This window comes from Chlamydotis macqueenii, chromosome 5 (genome assembly GCF_036417535.1).
Source record: "Chlamydotis macqueenii isolate bChlMac1 chromosome 5, bChlMac1.mat, whole genome shotgun sequence".
NCBI classification, from domain to species: Eukaryota; Metazoa; Chordata; class Aves; order Otidiformes; family Otididae; genus Chlamydotis; species Chlamydotis macqueenii.
The window spans coordinates 54,531,186-54,546,262 of NC_141560.1; the positions used below are offsets into that span (position 1 = coordinate 54,531,186).

The 15,077-nt window shown below is 36.1% G+C and overlaps 1 protein-coding gene across 1 annotated transcript; it reads right to left on the bottom strand.

Annotated features, from left to right (window-relative positions):
- Positions 1–243: 243 nt before the first annotated feature.
- On the bottom strand, positions 244–13,510 carry TESMIN (testis expressed metallothionein like protein). Its single transcript, XM_086749625.1, has 9 exons — positions 13,037–13,510; positions 9,923–10,081; positions 9,070–9,190; positions 7,231–7,307; positions 5,677–5,768; positions 4,263–4,365; positions 2,604–2,741; positions 1,883–2,058; positions 244–436 (listed from the first exon to the last, which is right to left on the bottom strand). Exons 1-9 carry the CDS (start codon positions 13,508–13,510, stop codon positions 244–246), a joined length of 1,533 nt encoding a protein of 510 aa, XP_086605751.1.
- Positions 13,511–15,077: the final 1,567 nt, after the last annotated feature.

A 15,077-nucleotide genomic window follows, 5' to 3' on the forward strand; every position in this document is an offset into this window, starting at 1 on the left:
CTAACTACACAGAAAATCTGTTTTAATAGAAAACAGAATAAGCTTTAACAGTATTAAGTTACTTAGAAAAATGCTGGATGTGGTGCTGGTTTTGCTTACACCAGCATAACTCAGAAAGAATTCAGCTGAAGCCAGTGAAATTATTCCTATGAAAGATCAAATAAGATCATTCAGTAGCAAAATCATGGAGACCATGGCAACATATCAATATTAATAATTATTTGCTTTATAATACATTGACCATTATTCAATTTTCAGTCCGTCAGATTTCAATTCTGCACGTAGGATCTGGGATAAACACCTCCCAAACTCCTCCATGATCATCCGCTCAGCTAGACAGACAGAATAACCTCTTTTTTCTGCCTCTTCAGCTTGCACCAGGAGACAAGCACATATTGCTTTCGCTTCATCCCAAGATGCACATACAGCTGGTTGCCTGACAGGGGAAAATAAACTAGTATGAAATATCTCCATTTTAAATACACAAAATATTTTAAAAGACAAACTGCAAAACTCGGTTAAGAGTTGGAATACACAGAGGTGGATCAGAGTAGCTGCACTGCTACCATAAGATACGTCCTTGTAGGAATTTCACTGTTCTGCACTGGATAGATTCTGCTTCTAACAGATTGCTTCTGAGTTTTTCTGACTTATCACATGGAAGACTGTGTTCACACTACATAATTAGTCTATGCAAATAGTGCCCATCAGGTGCAGATAGAGAAAGGTTATACAACAAGCCTCTTCCTCCATCTGCACGCAATAGTCAGATCCTGCCCTCACGTACAAGGAAATGTGTTAAAAAGGCTTAGTCAGGGTCTAGGAGGTACTAAATGTAAATTCAGCCTACTGCTGTTAAAGGAAACAGCACCAAGACCCTCAAGGATTCCCTGAATGGCACCTTAGCAGCCTTGCTTTGAATAAACTCTTGAAACTACCAGTCATTAACATCATAACTCATTCTACTATATTAATAACATAACTCACCCTACTGTGTGATTCAAGCAAAAGCACAATCTACCCCATCAATACACTACCGACAGCAGAAGCTATTAAATATTTTAAAAATAGGGAATCAGAAAGTATTTTTAAAAATTGAATTAAGATAAGAATTTCAAGGTAATGGTTGATGCAAAGAAGCAAAGAAAATGATGCATGCAAACTGAAAATTTTAGAGCCTGGAGTAAAGCTCCCTAAAATCAATCAAGAGGTGATTCAATTAATTTAATTGCTATTAACAAGTGTTTCTATTTATTAGGCAAATTACTATAAACTAACCAAAAATAGAGATTAGGCTACAACTATGTTAGAAAGCATAACAACATCAGGATAGTATGGCCTTAGAGTATTTTACAATCCAAATTGCCAACACAAATAAAATTGACAGGAGGTGGGCCAAAGGATGAAGAGATGGGAAAGAAGCAGTGATATAAACATGCTTATTAATTGAACATCACAAACATTAACAACATAATTTTATTAGTACTTCTTTGGTCGTGGTTTTGTTAGAAATGAATGCTTGAACACAAAAAAAAATTAAGAACAGAGAAACTGAAGGAAAAACATAAAGTAGCTAAGGGGAAAAATAAGTTGAAAATGAAATATGTGATCAACACACAAATAACTGCTGTTTTGTAAGCAGAACTAATACATATACCCCTGAACTCTGTAAACTATATTATTAAAGGATAGTTATAGCCTCTTCTTCAGATATTTTTTTACTTATAGAAACAAGATGGCAAATGTTACATGAAGTGATTCCTTGTGTATAAGTAATCTGTCACTTTAGTCACTGTTTCTTAGATAATTACGATAGTGTTTACACAAAAAAATTAATGAAGTCAGAGCAATGGATTATGCACTGCTATTTCCAAATATTCACCTGTCTGTCTTCAATTCTGGTATCATCTTGAACGATGATGTTAAAACTGGGCTATTTCCTTCATTATTTCCAATGTTCATGTAGTTTAGCACATTCAGATGTTTTTTTTCATCTGCACTTTCTTCATAATTTTTGCAACCAATGCAGTTGCAAATAGAGGAACACATAATCTTAGCCTGGTAAATACAGAATACTAAGAATAAAAATCATATAAATCTTAAATTGAGATGTAAGCAACCATTGGAGCTATACCACCAGGGACTTATTCTAAATGTGCTGGTGTTGGATACTCTCAGAGCGAGACCATCAGTGTCAATACAGGAAGGAAGGAAGACAGGCTTTTTAACATGGATTGTCTGTGGACATTGATATTCTGTACATGGACAAATCTCTCCTCCCCTCAACTTGTGGATAACTTTGCAAGATAAGAAAACACCATGGATGCAAAAAAAACTACCAGGATTAGTGGAAAAACATTCCTTATTTATTCTGGAGAAAGGCATTGGCTGAGAGCTCCTGATACTGAAAATTTTAGCTGATCAACTTCAGTCAGATTCAGTTCTTTAAAGACATGGTAAGAAAGAGACTGTGCCTCCTATGTTCAAAAAGTTTTATGATGAAAAATAAAAAGGAAGAAGTGATGTGATTATTTTTAGCAACTACTAGTTAGGAACATAGTCAACGTTAAGGTACTCATGAGACGGAAGTTTCCCTCACTCACCTCAAAGCACTCACAGTAATTCTTGAGGCATCCTGTGTGCTTGCAATTGCATCCTTTGTTATGTTGAGGTTTAATTTCTCCTAGTTTCCTTTTTCCAATCTTTGGTAAGAAAGCTTCTGGGTTTCTATCAAGACAGGCCTAAACCAAAAATTGCTAGATCATGAGAAATTCAAAGAAATGTTTTTAAACACCTGAATGATTGTGATCCAATATTTAACGAGGAAGTTCCTACTTTCCACTCTCATTGTTGGTAGTGTGATGCCCATGGATAAAGGAGTCTTCCATGGCACGTGAGCGCAGGAATTCAAAGATTCCAGAACAGTAAGCTGACTTGGCTCTACCACGGGAAGCAACTTACATTTTTTTTTATGGAATAACCTAAATGATCCATCCACAATTCTCTTGGGGCTGGTTTTCTTTCACTGCTGACTACTTCACTACTTCACTACTTTCACCAGAAATAAAAAGTTGTCAGTGAAGAAAGAACCCTTGCATACATAGTTACATACATCTCAGAAGTTTTAAACATATCTTGTTTTATTAATGGCTCAATACAAAGACCATTCACTGAAATTAGCACTGGATTGGAACACGAGGTTTTAATTAGGTCCCAAGATCTTGCAATGCCACGGACTACTAAAAGGCAGGTTAAAGAGGTTATATGCCCTTTGTGTACAATATTTATGGATGGTACTGGTATGCTTTCCTCAGTGACAAACAAGATCTATTATGCTCTACAAGATGCCATCTACAGCAGTGAAAGGAGTGCCTAGACACCAACAATCCCATCAGCTGAATTACAGACGAGCATCTGATTTGAAAATTAGTTGTTGCATACTGACTGCAAAAATGGCTGTGGCTTTGACTAGTTGGATGTGGCAAAGCTCTAACTCTAATTAGATCAATGTCTTGTACAATCCCAAAATGATGTGAATGATACAAAAAGAGTTCTGGAGAGTTGCATACAAGAAGCACAAAGCCATTAACATATCCTTAAAGCATCAGCAGTAGAATAAGACTTTTCATTACCACTTTAAGTTATGAAATATAACATACCTATTAGATTATTACCCAGATTGTGCAGTTTAATATACACACAAAAATTAGTCCACATATTATTCTTTCTTCCACTAACAAAATTAGTCTCCAAATGTAGAAGCAACCTGCTTCTCACTAGTGCAGGGTTCAGTGTTGCTGCCAGGAAAGCCAACTCTGCATTGCCGCATGGGTCAAACAGAAAGACTAACACAGACAACTGCAGAAGATCTGCCAACGAGAATGATAATTTGAATAGTAAGAATTTATTTTCCTTTAACTACTCTCTGACTTTGGGATACAATAAATTTTCCTTCAAGTGAAAAAAAATATGGAAGTTAAATTTGGGGTCGAATACTGAGTATTCCATGAGTAAAAATTGTCATTCAGTTAACACAGCACTAGTTTTAATCCAAAGTTTCTGAAGTTCTATAAAAGGAAGGAAAGAAATTCCTGCATTTCTTTATGTAAAAATAATACAGAGGTAACATTAGCTTTATTTATGCTAAAAATAACATATTTCAAATACTCTAACTTGTGGAAAAAACAGTACTGCTATATTTTTCATACTTGAAGCTGATACTAATGTGTACTGTACTTTTTTCTTTTCTTTTCTTTTTTTACCTTAATGGGTTTAAATCGCTCAGTGTCATTAAGTTGATTGTTGTAACAATTATTGCAGTTGCAGTTGTTGCAAAAACCACCACTGGCAAAGCAATCACAGTATCTATGATTAACATGTAAAATAACATAAGAAATGAAAAAAATTAACTGGTTTAAGTGTAAATTTTTAAATTTAAATTCTACTTCTAGGCACAATGTTCAGTTTCTACTAACGAAAAATGTTTCTTACTCTGTAATTTAATCACATCCAAACCTAGACAAAGAGCTTCTCTTTCTCTTTCAATTTTACATTTTGTAAAATATACCCAGTCCATCAATGAATCAAAATTTAATTATTGTGTATACATCTTGGTGCATATTATTTATGTATGAGAGCAGCATCAAGACAGAGAGATATTTTAGTATACAGCATTTACATTTGACATAGGATTTTCCAGACAGGCTCTGAACAATTCTTCTAGCTTCTCTTTTTATTTTTCATACTTAGGATTACATGCAGTCATCAACACCTCTGCACCAAATTCTGAGTTTGTGTGACACTAGTTTACATCAGCTGTGGATCTTTCTAACTCAGTATCAGATGGGTAATTTTTGATGTGTATGTACTGTTCATTTTAAAGCACACATTTCTTGCATGTTTGTAATTTCATCTATACACTTTATAAGCATTTATTAAATGTTGAGAAACTATTACTTACAATTTAAGACACTGAGATTTTCTGTAGTTACATGGTTTCTTAGACTTTGTAACCTCTGAACCAAAAGGTAAGCTACACAGGTTGAAAAAGGAAAAAATTAGGAAAAAAATACAAATACAACTACAATGAGAATGAATTATTCTATAGTTTTGAAACAATAAATATTGTTGGTTTGGGGTTTTTTACACCAATACTGGTGCTACTTGGCAAGTGTGGCCTCACAGAGTGCATGAGAAAAAGAGAATAAGCAACCTGTAATCCCCCTCTATCCACCAACTGTCACTACTTGGGACAGGTCTGCCCTTAGTCACACAACCTGCGAATGCTTGTGCAACTGCAAAGCTCTCCCACCTTTCACTCTGGGGTTGCATCTGTCTCGAACTTCGAAATGATTTGCAATTAAATATTATTAAAAGAATTCCATTAGTGTTAGAAATGCAGGCTAAATACATGCTAGTTAATTTGGAAACATATGAATTAACTTAGAAAATTAAATGTTTTTCAGGCAAATGGGCAGCATTGATCCTAAGAAAACCTCTAACCATGCTACATAGTCTTGACAATTGGCATCATGACTACCAAGATACACACATTCTTACAAAACTGCATTTTTGCTACAAGTGAGAAGCAGCTATGCAACACTAAAATGTCTAGGAGTCACCGTCAGTTTAAAACTCAAAAGTCATCATGGATGTAAGATGTTTCATGCATCTTACCCCTCTGAGGTCATTTTCACTGGCCCATGCAGATTTGATTCCAGATGGAATGCGGCAGTGCTAGCTACTGGTTGTAAGGGTCCATTTTCAAACTATTGAAGATAAAATGCATATATCCTGTTTATGTCAACTTAAAAAAAAATACTTTTATAAGTTAACAGAGAAAAAGTAACACAAAAACATGCTTCAGGGGTAATTTGGTTGCCAAGGTTACTGACAAAAAGTCATGGAAGTATAGAGTCATGAAAAGGACATGCATCTCCTCTTGGAAACCATTCCATAAGTCAGGAATCCTGTTTCTCCCAGCACAAAGAACCAAGAAGAGCTTTCAGTGCTGCAGTGTTGGTGCACTATTTTCAATTTACTAATAATTCAAGGTTCAGTTGCTTTTAATTCCAGTAGTCAATTGAACCTGGCTAGTGACTTGATGATTTACATTATGTTCAGCTGCAATATGACATCTAATTGGTTGAAGACTAAGCAAAATTTTAAAAAAAGAATCAGCTCATAGGCCAAGAAAACACACTGCAGATCTGTTGTCTCTTCAGACATATGATTAATAAGGACCTGGTTATGGAGAGAGAGAGAAGGGAAGAGCAATTAGGATTGCACTGATACTGCTGGTAATGCAGGGACAATGAATAATTATAAATCATTGTTATTTTAATAGATTATTGTCCTGGTTCAGGCGAGAATAGAGTTAATTTTCTACAAAAAAAGAGGGAAATTAATACACTAGAAGCAAAAGAAGAAACCTAGGAAACTACTAATTTGGGATAATGTTAAAGAACTACAAGCCTGTTCCAGAATGTTTGGGCACCAGTTTGTAGATATACTGCCTTTAGAAATGAAAGACTCCTTAGGTCATTGTTCATCTGACCCTTGCGTTTTTTCTTCCCTCTTTTATGATAGTGGCTGCTATCCACAAACCATTTGCTCTGTTTGTACCAACACCACATATTCACTTCACACAAATAAAAAGTTAACAATTAAAAATTCACAGTGATTTTTGCTACCAGCTCTGTTGGAAATAATACATGAGAAACCAAACATCTGCAAAGATCTATAGTCTTCTGTTCAATTTTCATCAACAACAACAAAAAAATAATCAACAAAAATTATGAAGACTTAATGATTATTAAATCATAATCAAGAGAAAAGAGTGTAAAAAATCCTACTGGAAGAAAATATTCCCCTTCTTCCAGTAAAAGTCAATGTGCTTTCCTTCACCCCAAAAGAGCCTTAAAATGGTTCTCAGAGGTAACATAATCTATATAATACCAAAGTCAAGGTTTCAAAACAGGAATAAATTTATTTTTCTTATGGAAAATTGTATTTTTAATCCTGGTATGAGTTCTAGAAAATGTTGAAATCAGAAACCTTTACATGCAGAAAGTATACTGAGTACAGAATTAGTCTGTCCAACCTAGGTAACCTGTCTTTAGGAAATGCACACAATTGTTGCTTCCTGAAATAGACTTAATAACGCATTTTAAGAAAAGGAAAAAGAGTGTATGTGGTACTTAACAAGTTTAAAGGACAAAGCTTCTTTACCTCTTGTTCATTCAGAACCAGTTCACCTGGAAGAGGCAAAAACTGCCCCATTACAGCTGTTACAGGGTTGTGCAAATCTGAAAAGAAAACATTTACCTGAAGACAGAAGAACTACTCACAGCATATAAAGTTTCACCTATGCATAAATATTTTTTGAATTAAGTATGTGGAAAATTGGTATAGTCAACTTCTTTCATTAATTAAAAAAATTACGTGAGGCTCTCTGTCCTCCGTTTGCACTTTCTCCTACAATTTAGTTTTGAATGCAAATTTACTCTACAATAAACAGTGTCAATGAAGCACCTAGAAGTTTTCTCTCCAGAAATGTTTTTCTCATTGAAAAAAAACAAGAATAAAAATCTAACTGCACAAAAATACCCCTGACAGAAGAACCCATCACCAATTTGTCAGCTACGAATTTGAGCATAGGATGTTTTTACTCTATGATATCACGTACATTTAAATTCAAATGCCACAGACTTACAATATTTGATAAAATAAGAAGAATGTCAGAAACAATTAAATATATTTATCCTGAGGTTTTATTTTACAAATTTCCAGAGTTCTGAGAAAGCATCTGGAGTAGAGGTCTTTAGCTTATGAAAAAAAAATACTAAAAAAACCATGGAGAAAACCATAGCTGTAAGAGTAAATCTTTGTGTAAGTCCTAGTGAAGAACTGTATGTAAGTATATAAGCATCCTAGCCTATGCAGAAAAAAGTAAACACCAGTTACAGTAAAATTACAAGATGAATCTTAAACATGTACTTACTTCCTTCCCATCTAAAGAAAGAGAAAAAAAAAACAAAACCAGAAGCCAAAGGACAGTCTAATTCAAAAGCTGAAGAGATTAGTCCCTGGAAACTTTTAGATATAATTTCTGGACCTAATTCTTCTACTTGCTATAAAAAAGTAAAAAATATATGCCAGCACATCCCTCCTCAGCTTCTTCTTTCGTAGCAAATGAATGAGAGTTTGAATTTCATAAAGGAACATGACCTTTAACTTGAATGTCTCTGATTTACTCTTCTGATGGCTTCTGACAAATACAAGCAAACAGGCACCATACCTGTAGCATCTGCTAAGAGATGGTCACACTCAGCACCTATTGACCTATTGATACTAGAGCAGTACCTGTGCTTGTATGGTGCCTAACATTAAAAGGCTTTGATTTTGCATTGCCATCCAAATGCACCATTGTAATACAATTATAATAATAAATAATGAAATAAACTATGTTAATAGTGTTTTTGAGGAAGCTATATTGAGGAAGCTATATTTAGGTAAGCAAATATTTATTTAAATTAAAACCAAATTACACTCCAATACTTTCTTGCTGCTCAGATGAAAATGTGTTACTCCATCTAAATAGCTTTCACTTTTGGACCTCAGAAACAACTTTCTTTAAAAACTGATGGCATTTCAGGTTCACATAATTATGTAAATATTAGTGAGACATTCTGAATCCCAAGGCTAAAGTATACCCAGAGCCCACAGCGCTACTCTTCATTTACAGGGAAACAGTGACGCTTGGTGGCAAGCAGGGGTAAATGTAAATGTATGCATGCGCTCATGCTAAATGTGCTTTATATGGAAAATAATCTGTATATGACAAACTTTCAATAAATTCAACATGTCCATCACATCATTCTTATTATACTGAAGCTCCTAGCGATTTTTCAGTTATAAAATAAAGCAAAATAATAACTGGTGACAGATGCATTATCTTTGGCTCATCTCCCACTGTCGCTGCTTAAGAACATAAACACATGCAGTTGCACATTAACAATCTACAATATATTATCTGACAGGCTAAAGACAACTTCATTTTTATTGTACCTGATTGAAGATAATTACGTTGGTCAGGATACTCAGGAATTAGATGAGCTGGTTTTAGTTCTTGTGTGCCGCAACTGTTTATACAGAGTATTTGAGTACTTCCTTCTAACTGGTAGATAACCTGGAATGGATAACTAATGATTAGCTTTCATCTAAGAAGCTGTATAGATATAAAGCATATAGATATAAAGCATATAGATATAAAGTATATAGATATAAAGCATATAGAAAAAAGCATATAGATATAAAGCATATAGATATAAAGTTTTCATAAGAACACCACCAGTCTTATAAAGCTTCGTAATCACAGACTGGAATCTCCCAAACAAATGGATCATTATGCATTAAGCTGTTTGGGGTTTGACCTTTAATTTTAATTTATTTTTGCAAGCAGCTATTGATACGTAACACCGTAGCTCCTCAACCTAGGTGATACAGATTCCTGGTTCTCTAAATTGCTCCACGGGGTGTTGTACAGCATATTCTAGCTATTTACCAGTGTGCTGGCTTCAGATTCAGTTCCCTAACCAGAACATGCTGTTGTAATTGTTCATGTTTCATTTTATTTGTTTAGCTGTGTATTTAAATCAAGACTTTTCCTTTGGATTAGGTAATCTTCACATTGTTTCTTTTTGTTTCCAGCTGTTAAACAGAAAATAATATGTTTTATATATACATATATAAAAAGTAGCACTATAACTAGATAAAATGTTGACTGAGAGTCCAGGGAAGGGACTGCTTTATCATTCTTGATACAGCACTTACTAAATGGGACTTCCTCATGCTAGCATGGTACAAATAAGTTAATTTTCTCTAGCATATAATTTTGCTATCAATGACACAATGTAATTACCACAGAGTTGGAATCATTTCTGTGTGAACATCTGGATTCCCCTGCTGCACTGTGCAATGCTAATAACTTGCAACCAGACTCGTCAACATTTGAACTTTGAAAAATTGCTGTGTCTTGGTGATTCTCGATAACATCACCACCTGTGTCTCTTATCTCAGTCTGAAACATAAAGTTTTAAATATTAATAAGGCATGCTTCAAAATCTACTTTAAATTCCAGGCAAATACAACAAATTTCAAAATTTATCTGCATAAATCATGTATTCTAAAGCAAGGATTGTATTCAAATGTAATACTAAGAACGGTTAATTACTTGTCAATGACAGAACGATTTCTGCTTATATTTCAAGTAAAAATATTCCTGAGGAATAACAATTAACATTAACATACTTCACAGTAACAATGGTGTTCAGTGTCTCCAACATCATGAAGCATCAATTGATTTCTAAACTGCGTTGGAGAAGTTAGGCAATAGTCAAATTATACAAAACAAGAACTAATCAAGCTATATAGCTTGACTGGGGATCATTGGTATTTAGTCTAAGTAAGAAGTAGTCATCTGAGACTGGACTGCAAATTCTTGTATATCTATAAATCAGATTGCTCCAAAATGAACTTTTGTTACGGTGATCAACTACCATGTGTCGCGGCAGGCCACCATAGATGTGGTGCCACCCTCATTTGTTGAAAACCAATTTATCAACTATCTTGCTGATCCATTAACTTATTGCAGTGTCATTTTCACAAACGCCACACTTTCAAAAGAAGCCTTACTCCTCTCAGTACACACTTTAAAACACCAAATGGAAAACCTTGAAAAATCTGGCTACAAAATTCCAGTAATTTTCAGAAATCTGCCTTTCATTAAACAGCTGAATTCTGTAGTTTGTCTTGACCATATCGAGGAAATTATGTTTTAAAAAATTGAAGCACTTAAAGAGAATAATTAAGTTGCAAATAACATATCTCCACAGGCAGGGAATGTTAATGTTAAAGCCAGGTTTTCATCCTCTTACCACTTAAGCAATTGGTCGAGTTTTGTAACTGCATAGTGTTGTTTCAGATTCCTTTAAACTCATCATAACAAATACATTTATTCTCACCTGCAATTGAAGGTATGAATGACCTGGACACTTGAAGAAAAGAATGGTTTATTTATAACTATTTTATGCATTAAATTATTCATTTTTAAAAAGCCAAATGAATAAACAAAAAACTGACTTAAAGTGACCTTAAAAACTAGAAGTTATTTACATTTTCATGACATAATTAAGCACACAAATGCTGTGGCCGATTTAGAATTACCAGATACTGTTATAAACCTTGAATATTATTTCTGCTTTTTCTGCTCAACATGTAGTTATGGTTCAAATCTAATGCATTTACAACTGTAATAGCATCACACTTAATATATGTGTATTTTCAAAAACAAACCAAATGAACAGAAAATGGAAGAAAGACAAAACCCAACTATTTTCTAGTTTCAAATTAGAACTGAGATTGTTTGAACTAGACAATTTGCCCTCTGTCTGTGTGTGCTGTGCTTCCTCTTAATATAGACAGCAGTTTAGGAGGGTAAGCAAGCAATGTAGAAAAAACCGATCAGCTTTCTTTGATTTCAATAAAATTATTTATAATCTGATTAGAATTTAGTTCTAATACCTTCAAGAAACAGGCTAAACTAAGGAAACACGCAGATTTTGTGTGATAAACAGTAAGGACATGAGGAAGAGAAGGACATGGTCAGAAAGTTTTTCTAAATCTCATTTTTAGTTCCTTGTACAGAGATTAACAAATTTTCATTATCTTCAACTCGACTTTGAGGAAAGCAACAGTTATGCCTTAATCACATCTTTATTTTCTAGAGGCTTCCATCAGTCTTTTGAACCTTCTTAATAGTTCAAAAATTGAAGGTCTCTATTATTAAAGAACTGCTGATATTACTGTGTGTAAACAACCTTGCAAGCCAGAGATACTATTAAACTATAACTGAAACCTGAAATCAGAAAGAAAACCAAAACATGTAAGGTAACTGCCACAGTAGACCTCAAGCATCTCAGGTTGAAATGCCACTGGGAAACACACTGGGCTGGGTATCGTCAGCAATGATTTCTGTGATAGGGGGTTTCCTGCACAGACAGCCCTGCGTCAGCCCGGCACCTTGGTGGGATACTGCAAGGGGAAATCAACCAAGTGATTTTTGTCAGTTTTGGGCTTTTGATTTTTTAATCTGAGAACAGCACTGTTTGACAAAATATTTACATGGAAAAAAATGTCAACTGGTAGGCTTAATTATTTCAAGATAGCTTCTCAGAGGAAACCTCAGTGTCCCTCTAGAAGAAGCCACAGTGCAAACTTAAAATCTAGAGATTTCTTCAGATAATATTCTACAGCAATAAACAAAGATGCAAGGACACATAAGTATTCTACATATGAATAGCCTGCATTAAGCAGACAGATTTGGTCCTGTGAGCATCACAAGAAGTTTTATGCTGCATAACTTTCTAAATAGTTAATTGTTCCAACACAGAAGACATAAATCCAAACTATACAGAAAAACTGCCAAACGTGGTAAGCAATGGGAAACTCCTTTGTCTTACAAAACTACTTTCCCCATGGAGATGTAACAGTACAGGCTATGACATATTGCTACAAATAAATTACTTTTTAACTCATTTGGACTACAAATTTTAAGATGACAAGTGTGGCACCTGTGGAACTAACAAACAAAAGTTAACATCCTATTTATACTTTGTACAATTATCTAATAGTTGCTAATACAGATGGTAACATATAAAATCAAAGAGGGTATATTTGTGACATGGTAAGAATTTTTAATAAGCAAAATAACTACCCAGTCATTTAAAAATATGGCTCATATCACAGACAAAAAAGAACAGCCGTCAGAATCATATGTTCACACTACACGCTATTTCAGGCAAGACAAACCAGAAATTTATTTCTGTATTTACTACTAAATTTGTTCTAGTATAAAATTTATGACATAACTTTAAACATTATGTGGATCCCATATAAGCTTCAACTGGGCAATTCCCCACATTTGAGTAAAAAATATGCATTAATATATAAAAATTCGTATTTCACTTAATCTTACTGGTATCATTCTGACATTTTGATTGACTGTTCCTTCTGGAGACAAAATGCTTGAAGTTGGAACACTGCAATTTTTATGCTGCATTGCTACAGAAGAAAGCAAGTGGACACCATCTGAAGGCAGGTAAGGTGAATGCATATGTTCGGCTTCTTCTGGAAGATTTAATCCCTTGTATTTTTCAAGATCTTCATTATCACAGCTGTTGTTTTCATGTGGATGTACTTCAACTTTTACTATTGTATTTTGATTTTCAATGGTAAGTGGATACTCAAAATGATCTAATAAAGTCTCTCCCACATTTACAGTGCATAAATTATTGTCTTGGCTAGACTGCAATCCTTCAATGGCATTATTAATTACTTCAGTTTCCAGAGTAAAGTTCTCAGAACTAACAGGACTACTTGGATGCAGTATTTCAGTTACAAGTCCACTGTCTATCACTGATCTTATATCAAGCAATATCTGATTCTCCATAGTCATGGACAGACTGTCGTCTGGTTCATATTTACTTTTTTTCGTTGAAGATAATTGAATTTTCTATTTCAGTATTCTTCTGAATTGTTTTTCTATCTAGAAGTGAATTAAATAGTCTTAACCAAACAACAAGTATACATAATACTGAAAATTAACCCAATTAACATGTAACTGTGCAACTTGTAACACTGGAAGAGGTTGCTGGGGTTCTGAATCTAGCTTTCAGAAAATACAGGACAGCATGCCAACAACTACTAGCTGCTTTTACCATAAGAACACATTCTTTGTAACTTCTAAACATGTTAACAGCATTCAGACTTAAATCAGAATTTTGTTACTTGGCTTTATTAGTAAAAAAAAAAATCAATCAAATTTGATGTAGTACACTTAGAATCATAGAACAGTTTGGGCTGGAAGGGACCTTTAAAGGCCATCTAGTCCAACCCCCCTGCAAGGCGCAGGGACATCTTCAACCAGATCAGGTTGCTCAGAGTCCCATCCAACCTGGCCTGGAATGTTTCCAGAGATGGGGCATCCACCACCTCTCTGGGCAACCTGTTCCAGTGTTGCACCACCCTCAGTGTAAAAAATTTTTTTCCTAATGTCTAATATGAATCTGCCTCCCTCTATTTTAAAACCACTACCCCTCGTCCTATCACAACAGGCCCTCCTGAAGAGTTTCTCCCCATCTTTCCTGTAGGTCCCCTTTAGGGATTGGAAGGCTGCTATAAGGTCTCCCCGGAGCCTCCTCTTCTCCAGGCTGAACAGCCCCAACTCTCTCAGCCTGTATAATGACACCATTTTAAGTTTGCGTCAGTAAATAGCGCATTAAGACCAAATCTTAGAATCAGAGAATGATTAAGGTTGGAAGGGACCTTCAAAGGTCATCTAGTTCAACTCCCCTGCAAGGAGCAGGCAGGGACATGCCCGACATGCCCCTCTTGTCTGTACTTTCCATGTCACTATTGCCAGTTAGACAACACAAGCCAAAGCACCTCCACCCAGAGTACCACAAGGCCACCATTAGAAAGACATAGGCCAAGGTCCACCTGCACCGTCAACACTGCTATTTCTGGATTTAAACTAAGGCAATTAGGGGAGGGCCAAGCCACCCATATCCCCCTGCCTGGGCTGGCATGTGGCAGCCCTCTGAAGGCTCGAGTCCCTCTGACCTGTATGCATCAACCCCTGCCGCCTCTGGGACACCCGTGGGGCGGGCTAGGGAGACCAGCCCTGCCCAGAAGCTCCGGCTGCCCTCCTCCCTCCCCCCACATCACCACGCTGCTGTCGGGGGCAGAAGGGAACGGGGCAGGCCCCACCTCCGCCCTGCGCCCTCTCTGCCCCTGCCCGAGGGCAATTCACCTTCCCCCGCGGCCGGCGCCCTCCTTTTCCTACGTGGGGAGCGGCGAGGGCGCGCCAGACCGTTAACGGAGCCTGGCCACGCGCCAGAGCGCCGTTTCCGGCCCGCGCCGCGCGCCCCGCCCCGGGCCGGTCTCGCGCTCGGCAGAGGCGGGAGCGTGGCCTGCGCGCTGGGGTGGGTCTTTGCAGGGATTTTTTTTTTCTTTGC